This window comes from Urocitellus parryii, chromosome 9 (genome assembly GCF_045843805.1).
Source record: "Urocitellus parryii isolate mUroPar1 chromosome 9, mUroPar1.hap1, whole genome shotgun sequence".
Lineage (NCBI taxonomy): Eukaryota > Metazoa > Chordata > Mammalia > Rodentia > Sciuridae > Urocitellus > Urocitellus parryii.
Window position 1 is genome coordinate 95,638,977 of NC_135539.1, and position 12,295 is coordinate 95,651,271.

At 45.2% G+C, this 12,295-nt stretch overlaps 1 protein-coding gene across 4 annotated transcripts in view; it reads right to left on the minus strand.

The window, feature by feature from the left end:
* Nucleotides 1-1,917: 1,917 nt before the first annotated feature.
* Cnih3 (cornichon family AMPA receptor auxiliary protein 3) overlaps nucleotides 1,918-12,295 on the minus strand; it is a 110,037-nt gene continuing 99,659 nt past the window's right edge. For 3 of the 4 annotated variants that reach the window (XM_026407157.2, XM_026407156.2, XM_026407155.2), the window contains 3 exons: nucleotides 11,239-11,351; nucleotides 5,898-6,041; nucleotides 1,918-1,975 (listed from right to left, as the gene is read on the minus strand). In XM_026407157.2, the coding sequence (XP_026262942.1) occupies nucleotides 1,948-1,975; nucleotides 5,898-6,041; nucleotides 11,239-11,351 (285 nt within the window). In that variant the 3' untranslated portion in view covers nucleotides 1,918-1,947. The remainder of the gene's footprint in view (nucleotides 1,976-5,897; nucleotides 6,042-11,238; nucleotides 11,352-12,295) is intronic. The other variant, XM_026407158.2, reaches the window with a different exon arrangement.

Here is a 12,295-nt window from a genome sequence, read left to right on the forward strand (position 1 = left end):
AGCATGGGCCCTTTACCCTCAGCAATTCACTTGCATTTATGAAACAGCTGTGGGCGAGATTTGCTGTCTATGGCCTGGAATGCAGGGCTTGTTTACGTTGGGTGTTTTTGTTTGTTTGTTTGTACCAGGGATCTCACCCAGGGGGCCTTAACCACTGAGCCACGTCCCAGCCCTTTTTATATTTTATTTAGAAACAGAGTCTCGCTAAGTTGCTGAGGCTGACTTTGAACTAGCGATCCTCCTGCCTCCCAAATTGCCAGGATCACAGGCGTATGTCACCACACCCAGCTGAGGCTTGTTTCTCTGGATGAGGATAATTCATCTTCTCAGGAACACAGCCATGCTGAGACCAAGCAGTCCTGAAGGTAATTGTTCCCGCCAATGGTGACCCAGCCAGGAGGAAGAGTATTGGCCAAGGAAAGTCTTCTTAAAAACTCCACCTCCGATTCTCCAGTTTTTAGCCATTAGCCTCCCAGCAGAAGCCTGAATTTTGTTTTCTGTAGAATTTTTAGAAGCACAATGTCTTTTTGAAAATGTGCTTTTTCTACCTACCACTTTGCCAACCCTATGGAGACAAGCCCCGCCCATGATGGGGTTGAAATGAATGAGTCAGTGAGGTGAGACACCCAAGTTGTCGCTGCATTTTAAACATAGCACACAACGCATTACACAAACACCATTCATAAACCTGACTCACAGGTTTCAGATGGGAGCTGGGTACATGTATAAATAGCCTGTGTATGTTAAACAGTAGAAAAGCAAGGAAATTTGGGGAAGAGGGTCAAAATCATTGTGCCCAATTTAAACATCATAAAAATCTCAGCCTTGTCATTATTTACAACCCCCGCACACCTCCCACCAGGAAAAAAAAAAATGGAGAGAAAGCCAAGTGGAAAATTCTAAATAAGCTGATGTCCTCACGTTGAACTAAACAGTACAAATGATGCAGCATCATAAAATGAAGTTATAATTATGTTGTTTCACTTCCTGGCTGCCGGATGCCCACGGTACAGAGCAGCCACTCGACAGAATTTTCTGGGCTTGGAATTGCTTTGAGATTTTTTTTTTTTTTTTTTTTTTTTTTTTTTTTACAAAAAGGTGGCTTTGACTAGTGTTGACCAATTGATGCTCATTAAATGACTCCAATGGTTTTTGGTGGCAGCGGAAGAATCCACCTTGGGATGGTGAAGAACTAACACCTTGAAAGTGTGACAAATGTTTTAAAAATCCACTTCTCCCATATTCCCCCTCCATAGCTCACCCAGTGACGCTGGACATAACTTATTGCCAATAGACTACCCCAAGCCCCATTCATAAAGTTACTGCTCAGACTCTCACTAATCGTGGTATGAAAATGGCATGTTGGCAGGCTCATGGCTGGTTACTGGCCAAGGCCAACCCTGCAGTCTTCCAGCCCCTGCCATTGAGGTGTGGCAACAATTGAGAAGATGTACAACAAGAGTCTTGGGCATGGCCAGGACATCCTGGAGACTTCCCATCGTTCCCCTGTCCTCATAGACTCGGCCTTGACTCTGGGTCACTTTGTTCCTTAGTAGGCAGCCTCCAGCCTTCTGGCCTCATTCCCACCATCCGGGAACTCCATGTGAACTTGCAAGGTGCCATTGGATGAAGTAGATTCAGGAAGCAGCCAGCATCTCTCAGGAGAGGTTTAGTTTTTCATCACCTACTTCCAGGTGCCCTGCTGCTCAACCTGGGCGGGGGATTTGAACGCCAAAGATGGAGACGCCCAGGACAATGACAGACACACACAGTTAGCTCAGGCCCCCGCCGCTGTGTGGTTTCAGTTCCTTCCTGTTCAAGCACTGTCTGCCAGGTCTCTTTCTCACGTGTCCCCACTCTGGTTTCTCCTCCAGTCACCAGCAGAAGTGGACTTCTCAGCCTTGACCTCTCCCATCTCGGTCTCTGATGATGTGCGTGGCCTTTAGGTTAAGAGCTCACTAAAGTGTAGATCATGCTGGATGCAAAAAGAAAAGGGCAAGCGGGTGTTAACAGGAGCTTCCAAAAGACTGGTCCCCTCAGCTTCTCCATCCTTCCCGTCACTAGAGCATCTGGTCTACCCCCTACTGCTCCCCTTGGACTTCCCATAATGCTGAAATGAGCATTTGTTAGGACAACATACTGTGTCCCTTGGATAAAAGATGTGATTGCAATAAGTACCTATTATTATTCTCATGGGAGAGGGACTATTACGGTTCTTATTTCTTTTCCTGCAATTGCAGGGCAGGTTGCTGGGGTAGGCAGGGGGTACAGCAGATACTTTATGCCACCAGCTGCTGTCACATGTTTACATGATGGCTGTGTCCAGGGGCTCCCAGATGGTGATGCAAAATATGTTAGCACCACAGATCTCAAGTAAAGATCACCATCGCTACTATCAGCACCAGTGTGTGAACACAGCTCCCCGCCACCGCCACTGGGCATATGAACTATATGAATTCAACACTGGGTAACTCCCCGTCCCTCCTGTGTTAATGAACTCCAAACATTATGAGCATGGTTCCTAAGGTGGTGCTCCAACAGTACCAAGAGTGGAGGGGCATGCATCTTGTGCTCTTAGAAGAAACTTCAAGTTAATTCTGCAAGGCTACTGAATGATCCACACCAAAATAAAACACTTTTTAAATATTTACCAAAAAAGAAAATCACCTTTTCACATTACAGAAAGCAAACAGGATAGTCTAAGAAGCAAAACCCAGGCAAAGAAATGAAAATGTTTCTTTCTAAATCTTTGCAGCTGTGAGGACAACGAGCTCTTCTGAGCAGCCCATGCTCCATCTTCCACGACATGATGGGCCTGCTGTTCACAGAGCACTGCTGGCCAGGGCTAGAGCAAGAGGGACTCACTCAAACCATATGGCTAGTGACACTAACTCCAAGTCTAGTCCTTTTTCCCTTATGACATTCTCTTGTGGATGTCTTTAATTCACTTCTACTCATCCTTTTATTCAATAGTGATTGAGCGCCTACTGCATGCCAGGCTTCATTCTCAGTGCAACCCTCATCCCTGCCTCAAGTAAACATGTAGCCAAGTTGCAATAACAAACAACAAGGTTTTAGTGAGCACCAACTATGTGCTGGACACTGATCAGGGCACTGCAGATTCAGAGGCGAACAAAACAGAAAAGTTCACTGCTATCAAAGGACAAGTTAGCCAGAAATAATGTAATTAGAGAGTGAGAGAAATAAACCTGAAAAGAGGCAGCCACCATCCAGAATAACTGGGCAGGAGGATGGTGCAGCTTAGGAAGATAATATAGCCCTGTTATACTCTGGATTTCAAAAGCTCTTTCTATTGAGTGGGTTGACTATTTCTATGGAGTGACACTGAACTCACCAGCCACTATTAGCATCAGCCTCATCTCTATCTCACACACGCACAAACATCTCCTGGCCCACAAGATAAACCGAGAAGGGATTGCCATATAGTTATATGCCATATAGCCATATTGTTAGCACCGTGGAGTGGAACAAGCTTGGGCCCTGGAGCCAGATGAACTGGTAATTATGAGCAGCCTCTTTGGACATGTTTCTTAACTTCTCTGGGGGCTCTCAGGAACCTCAAACTGTAAAATGCCAACCCCACCTTCACATGGTCCTCGGGGGCATTCACATGAGTCTCTAACCCAGTGCTGAGCTCAGAGGCAGCTCTGCACACATGTGCCCTTTCGTCCCTCTGACAGCAGCCCAGGCTGACAGTTCTGTGTCTTCTACCAGCTCTGGATTTAGGTTGGGAGCTCCTGAAGTGGGAGAAACAGGGTCTTCCAAGAGGCCCAAAGAGCTCCAAGAGGTCAGATTTCACAAAGAACATGGGCGCACTCAGCCCACCACCCATGGGCCTGGTGGGGCAAGGTGGCGTTATTTACAAGTTTGTTTTGGAAACCAAGTAGTTAACATGAAGGCAGCTGGAGTGATGGACTCGAGGACAGATCGTGAAGCAGAATGTCAAGAACATACTCAGTTACAGAATGATCACGTCTACTGAAAGGCCCGGAAGCCACCAACAGCATCCTGCGCCACCCGCTCCCGCCCCCACAGCCCAGCAGACACAGAGCAGCATTGCTTTCTGTCTGGGGATTCAGATGCTTCAGACTCCAGCCTTTACTGCAACAAAACAGAAATGAGGGCACTTGGCCTGACTCAGTCTCCTGGACTAGGGTGGATCCCAGGCTCAGGGGCAGGAGTCAGGGGAAGTACTAGCTTTGTTCTGACAGTTTAAAAGAGGGACAAGGCTGTCTCTGGGGTCAGGCCACTCAGCCTATGACTCTGCAGAAGAGTGGTCTGCAGACCCACGAATAAAGTAAGATTGGGTACATTCCAGAGAAAAGACCTAAGAAGGAGGTCACCTAAGAAACCACTAAGGTATGAAGTCCCTCAGGCCATGAGAGCTTTGTCCCCATGACAGGAACCAGCCTGAGTTGCTAAAAAGCTCAAACTTGAAGCCAGAAAGACTTGGGTGAATTGCTGGGCATCTCAGAAATCACCAGAGGCATTAAAAACCCCTAGGTTCCCTGCAAGTTGAAGCAGGAAACTCCATTGGGGTGAAACTCTGAGCCTGAAGCAACTCTTGACTCCAAGAAGAAAGTGCTAGAGGAACCCTGAATCCTGGAAGAAGCTGAGCCTGCAGACACAGGGGGTTGAGAGGGGGGAGAAGACCAACAAAGCAGACGCCCCAGGAGCAGTGCTCACCCTGAGGTATGCATTTGACCCCCACCACCACCAGGGGCGCATTTAAAGTACAGACACCTAGGCCTCTGAAAGTCTGACTTGTAAAACTAGGTCCAGAAATTTGCATTTTTAAGAAGGATGTTCTCTGCACTTCCCATCCATCATTGATAAAGACTTGTCTAGTGTTTCTCTAAAATAGGCAGTAAGTTAAGAGTTGAAGTTTGGCATCAGCCTGGGAATAGACTTCCCGCTGTGACACTATTAGCTGTAACCTTGGGGAATTATCTACCTTCTCAGAGCCTATGTCCCCCCCTTTTTTTTTAATACAAGGATAGAATTTATCTCGTACAAAGCTCTTAGCTCAGAGCCCGGCTCATTGATAAATGATGGACAACACAGTTACTTCCCAGCCTACCACAGTCCAATCCAAACCCAGAGGTGTCTAAAGAGTCTAACATCCCCACTTCTCCTCTAATCAACTATCACCCTGTCTGGAAACAGCACTGGGATGTTGGGGGATATCCATGGATCCACAAGAGGTGGCAAGGTAACAGGAGAGAGGCCCCAAGATAACCACAAAGAGAAACAGGAAGGAGATGTTTCCAAAAAAGATACTCTGGGGTATCAAACCATAAGATGGTCTGTTTATAGCGACCTGCTTAGCTAGGACATTCTGAGTGAAGAGGTGAAAAGGTGAGATTCCCAACAGGGAGTTGCAAAGTCAGCAGAGTGGTGTTATATAATGTGGGAAAATTGTGAGCGTAAGCATTTAATGACCCAATGTGCCACATTGCAGAGCATGACTGCCTCTGGGGGTTGCTCTTATGATGCCCAAGAATCTTTAGAAACAGGCTGAGGGAAAAGGGTCTTGGGATGAGGCTGTGCTCCTAGGGCCACAGGTAACTTGATGGGTGGAGCGACAGTGTTCTGGGAAGGAGTGGCCAATGGCAATTCACCAACGATCTCCTGAAAGATGGTGGTAAAATGTGTTTAACTGTGGCCATAGGGGTGTGCACAGGACCTTCTGCCTCTTACTACTTTATACAGAAGTCCTCGATCCTAAATTAGAGTCAGACACAACGGACCGTGACTCCCACCCTCATCAGCCAAGCCCCTGGAGGCAGCCTCCCAAAGGAGGTAGAAATTCCCTTGGGAAAATTCCCTTCCATTTTCTGCAAGAGTCAAATCCACCTGGAGGGGCAGAAACTCACCAGTAAAGGTAGTAGAAGAAGGAGAGGAGGTAGAAGGCCAGCTTACACCAGGCCTCCTTCTGACAGTAACTCAAGGTGTCTGCGTTCATGACCACCGGTGGGTCGTAGGCCAGCTCTGAGCTATCTGCCGGACAGTGGAAATACCTGCAGGGGAAGAGGACACGGCATCATTGGCTCGGAGGCTCTGGGACTTCCAACATCACCTGGGTCAAGCCCTCCTGATCCAGGACTTCCCTCCCGTCATCCCTACCAGTCTTCTTCCTTCTGCCGGGCACCACTCAAGTGTGGCTCTGCCACCACCTTCTAGCAGGTGGTAAGTCCTTCAGGACTCGGATCCACTAGGATCAGAGTGACTTTCCCATGTACAATGACGCTCTGACGGAAAAAAATATATATATATATATGTCACCTGGTGTCCTCTGGAAGTACTAAGAAGAGCTTCCTTTCAGTACAGACGCAACTGTGGTAGAGGTAGGCCTCTGTGCCACTGTACCTACGTTCTGCCTTAAAGTTCATTACTTTGGAACTGGGGATGTAGCTCTGTGGCAGAGAGCTTGCCTGGCATGCACAAGGTCCTGAATTTGATCCTCAGCGCAGCAAATAATAATAACTATTTTGAATTAAGTATTTCCCTCTATGCAAACCCTCAGTGGTAGAACTCTAAGAGGGACATCATATTCCCATTTGGATATAGAGTAATTTTTAGGTAATCCTTTTCTTTATAGAAAGACCCAAAGAGCAGAAAGAACATTCTCCATCCATGGGGAAGCTGGAAGAGTAAAAGAGCTATGGGTGGAGGAGAAAGACCACAGCAGGCTGTCTGCTTCTTATGCCCCAAATCCACACAAGCGTCACACCAGTGGCCAAGGCCAGGGAGGAGAGCACCCCCTGGATTAGCTGCCCTCAGGACCTGACCTTTAGCCCCTACCAGGACACTGGCTGCACCACCTCAGCCCAAGAACACAGGGCAGCTGAATTCACCCAGCAGGCTGCTTTTCATTCCTCTGGAAAAGGAATCCTGGGAGGAGGCAGGAATGAGAATTCACGGCTCCTTCTAGGTTCGGGGACAGGCCAGTGGTTCTCGATCCTGAGGAAGGACCAGGTGACCCATCCTAGTGGTTCTGAAGACCATCCCTATAACACAGCAACTTGCAGACCCGTCAAGAATTGCATTGACGGGATCTGTCACCGACATTATGCAGAGAGGACATCACAAGCCAGATTCAATGATACCTGCCAGATCATAGCCCTCTGGGCCACTCACCTCTCCTCTTTCTGGGAGGAAATTTCAAAACCTATTTGCTTTCACTGTGGCTTTGTTCCCAGGTGACCTCATTAAGTGGAGGCAGAGGGACAGGGTGACCAAATGTTTTGATGGAAAGAACCAGGGTTCTGTTTCCTGGTTACCAGAATGATCTTCCTTAGATCAGTCATTAACCTGTCTTGGCCTTAACTTCTCATCTATAAAACGGGGATGAAATTGCCCACCTCAAAGGACAGTTGTGATGATTGTGTGAAGTGATGTATGCAAATAACCTGCAAAAAGAATGGGCACCGAATCAGTGGCAGACAGCTCTACTTTTACTGAAGCAGACTGAGAGTGAGAGCAGAGGGACTTTAATGGCATGAGAAACATCCCTGACGTGGGTCTGTTGGAAAAGGAAAACCAGGTGTTCAAGGACTCTGATGTTTTGCTCTTTTGTTTTTGGTACTGAGGATTGAACCCAGGGGTGCTTTACCCCTGAGCCACATCCCTAGCCCTTTTCATTTTTTATTTTGAGACAGGGTCTCACTAAGTCACTTAGGGCCTCACTAAGTTCCTGAGGACGTCCTCAAACTTACAATCCTCCTGCTTCAGCCTCCCAAGTGGCTGGGATTACAAGTGTGCACCACCACACACGGCAAAGACTCTGGTTTTTTTTTTCCTTTTTATTTTATTTTATTTTATTTTTTTTATTATTGGTTGTTCACAACATTACAAAGCTCTTGACATATCATATTTCATACATTAGAATCAAGTGGGTTATGAACTCCCATTTTTACCCCAAATACAGATTGCAGAATCACCTCGGTTACACATCCACATTTTTACATACTGCCATATAAGGTAGCAGAATACAAAAGACTCTGGTTTTTAAGGAATTCTTTATTCTCATTCTTTTTTATTTTTTTCTTTCATGTTTGGGCTCTTACTAATTGTGTTAGTAACAGTGTATAGTATATGGGATCTTATAGCAAGATCCTATCAGGGATCCAAAAAAGTAAGTCAAGGTCCCTACTGGCAAGACTACAGTTACTCTTCCTCTACGGTTGCACAGAGTCTGAGCCTAGGGGCACTGGTACTTTCCATTTTCTTCCATTTAGAGCAGTCCCAGGCCTAAGAACAGTACAACAATCAAAGTCTCACACATTGATCACATTTTTCTTTCTCTTTGGTGGTGCTGGGGATCAAACCCAGGGCCTCAAGCATGGTAAGCACGTGCGGCATGAGCTACATCCCCACCCCATGACCACACTTTTGATACCCTCCATTGACAGCTCCCAACTTAAAGGACCTCAGCATAAATTTCCTTTAGGGGGAGAAGAGACAGCGCCTTGGGCCACATGTGAGGTAGCCAGGAAGTGGACTGAGATTCACACCATGGAGAGAGAGATGGAACCATGGTCCTGCCAGGCCCAGGGTAAGTGACCCTGGGCAGCTGACTCACCCTGATGAGTCTCTGTGTTCCCTCATATGATGCAGGGAGAACTACACCCACCTCAGTCAGCTGTCGCAGATATTGATCCAGATAAAAGGTGGTAAAAGGTGTAATTACATTACAACACTGTAATTATTCTATTTGGCTACTCTCTGTGTTCTGTGTTCTCTCTTTAACAAATTGCTTTTACTTAACCCCAAAGAGTCGTGTATTGAAGGTTTGGCCCCCAACTTGGTATTATTGGAGGTGGTAGAACCATTAAGAAGTTGGGGCTGAGTGGGAGGTCTTAGGTCACTGGAGTTGTGCTCTCAAGGAGAATTATGGGACACCAGTCAGTCTCCTTCTCTGTCTGTCTCTGTCTCTGTCTCTGTCTCTGTCTCTGTCTCTCTCTCTCTCTCTGTGTGTGTGTGTGTGTGTGTATCTATGTCCCTCCTCCTCCTCTCTCTTTCTCTCTTTTCCCAGTTGCCAAAAGGTGAGCAGCAGCTTCCTCTGCTAAGTGTTCCTGCCCTGATGTATTGTCTCACCACAACCCAAAGGCCATGGGACCAATCAAGTACGAACTGAAACCCCCAAAACTATGAGCCAAAATAAACCTTTTTTCCTTTCTAAGGTGATAAATCCAGGTATTTTGTTACAGTAACAGAAAGCTGACTGACACAAGGTACAACTTCTCTATGTAACCAAGTCACTTTCCTTTCCTCCCTAAACCTTTGATTTCTTATTCTTTGTGTTTGATCAATGGCATCATCATCCTCCCAGCCTCCCAGCCTCCCAGCTTAGAAGGTCCCTCTCACCCCACTCCTTTACTCAATTACTGGCCAAGTCCTGCCCAGTTTACCCACAGGTGTTCTCCTGTTCTCTCATTATTTCAACTTCTACTCCAAGGGTCAGATCTTCTTCATCTGGAATTTCACTAAGACCCTGAAATTAATTTTCATCCTTAATATTTCACTTTCTAGCTCATTACTTCTTTGCACTTCTTACCAGGGCTACCCTCCTAAAACTCAGATCAGGAAATACCATTTTCCTCCACCAAAGCCTCTTTTAGCTTTCCCTTTCTTAGAAAATAAATTACCTCCGACTTTTTCATCAAATCTTCTCAGGCACCCCACATAAGATTCCCAGCCTGTTTGTCAATTGCATCTCTTCTTACCCCCTCCAAGAACCCTACATCCAACCACACCAAGCAAATGCTGCTCCCCAAACACACAAGTGCTCTCTTACTTCTGGGCCTTTGCAGATGCTTTCCAGATTTTCCAGTGTCACTCTTCAGTCTAATTTAAGTGTTTCTTTCTCTACTCTCCTATAGATATTCATCATATGTCTGTTAAGAGTATATTTTCAGGCTAGGGATGTAGCTCAGTGGTAGAGTCATGCCTAGCACACAAGAGGCATTGAGTTCTATCCTCAGCATCAAAATAAATACAAATACAAATAAATAAAATAAGATAAATCATGTCCATCTACATCCTAAAAAGAAAGAAAGTCAGAAAGAGAAAGAAAAGAATGTACTTTCCTCTGCCCTAGGATAGATACCTTGAGAGTAGGGGTTATATTTTAAACTCATCTTGGAATCCTACACAATGCCTAACAGGTAGTATGTGTCCTGGACATTTACTAAATGAAAGAGTGAAATGCTCCTGATGTGACAAAATAAAAACTAAATGAAGATTAAGTATTTCATGGTCAACTAATGATGGTTTGGGCGTCCAGAGCTCTGGGAGCAAGAGGTCCAAAGGGCAATTTATCTGCACAATTACTTTCTCTTCCATTTTTTAAATTCTCTCGTCCATGCTTCCTATATCCATATGGTAGCTATATTTTACAAAAAGCCCAAATCACATGATTTGACACATGGCTTTAGTAAGGAAAAGAATATGTGAGATCAGAACTGTCCCAGAAAATTTGGCCCATCTGGTAGGTGCTTTTTTTATTAAGATATGACTTACATACCATAAAATTCACCCTTTTAAAGTGCACAAGTCAGTGGGTTACAGTGTGTTAGAGAGTTGTGTACCATTACCACTAATTTCAGAGCATTTTCATCATCCTAAAAAGAAAATTCTAAACCCATTAGTGGTCACTCCCCATTCCTGCTCCCATCCAGCCCTGGGAAGCCACTAATTTGCTTTCTGTCTCCATAGATTTGAGTATTCTGGACCTTTCAAATAAATGGAATCATAATATGTGCCCATTTGTATCTGGCTTCTTTCCATTTATATTTTCTTTAAGATTCATCCATGTTGTAGCATTTATCAATATTTCATTTCTTTCTATTGTCAAATTCTATTCCATCGCATAGATATATCACAGTTTGTTTATCCATTTACCAGCCAATGAGCACGTGGGTTGTTTCCTTTTTTTTTTTTTTTTTTGGCTATTGTGAAGAACACTGAAGCCATTTTTAATACTGACCTATAAGAGCTGGGGTTGTGATCAATGGAGCCAATAAAAAGGACCTTCTCTTATATGGTCTTACGGCCTAAGAGCAGTTTGGGAAAGGGAAATTGGAGAGGGAGTCCCCCAAAGGAAGGGATGAAGGGATGGCACTAAGTGGCTGATCTATTTGTGGGACACTGTCATTTGAGAGCAGGCTATTTGGGCAGAAAAGAGGAGGATGGGCCAGCCTCTGACAGACTTACCTCCAGAAGTGATAGAACAGTAGAGGGACATTCAGCCCCAGGGTGAGCCACTCCTGGGCACACAGGAACATGATGCAGAAGAGGCTGTGGATGGAGTACTCTGGCAGCACCAGCTGAAGAGGAAGCAGAGACACAGGCCTGGGTCAGAGAAAGGAAAAGCGGATCCAATTCCCCCAGCAAGTGATTCTGCCTGGACACAGCCCACTTACACCCTGGTAACACCACACCCTTCCTGCAGCAGCCTGGAGTCACGGCCCCAGGATGGTCACCATTTATGGGAAGTTCTCCATGTTTTACATTCAATTGCAAATGGACTCGGGCCCTCTACACTTGCTCCTGTGAGTCACTGACCCCTTTGAAGAATGGAGCAGGCGATCCAGCACTGTGATATCTGAAGCAAGGCAGGACCACAAGGACAAAAGTCCTAGGGCTCCTACTGATCCTCTAACTGCCTTGTTCTTGTTTTTCTAGCCTCTGTGCATCCTTTTCTAGTATCTCTTTCAAATACAGGAAAGCCCAGAAAAAAAAATTGAGAAATAGCATTTGGCTTGATGATAAATAAGAATCCAAGAGAAAAATCAAGGAACAGTGATAAAGAGGGATAGTGCAACCTTGGGATCAAGGGACAAGGGAAAAGAAACCAGCCCAGACCAAGAAGGGCCAGATGGAGGGAGGCATCAGCAGGAAGATGAAGCTCCCCCACTCCCAATCCCAGCCACACAGAGTAAAAAGAGCTTAAAATAATTATGAACCCTCTGAAGAGTGCTCACATTTTACCAGAAATGAAAGCTGTAAGCTAAAGGGTGATTGCAAGGGAGAAATTTGGTGTCTAAGACAGTATTAAGGGGAAGCCTACAACTATGCAAAATATATCATCTTACCCAGACATGTGGGGAGAATTTATATATATGTATGTATGTGTGTGTGTATATATATATGTGAATATAATATAAATATACATTTTATATAAAAATATATACACTTTATATAAATAATTTTTATATTTTATAAAATATAAAATGTTATATTTATAAAATTTTTTATAAATTTTTTATTA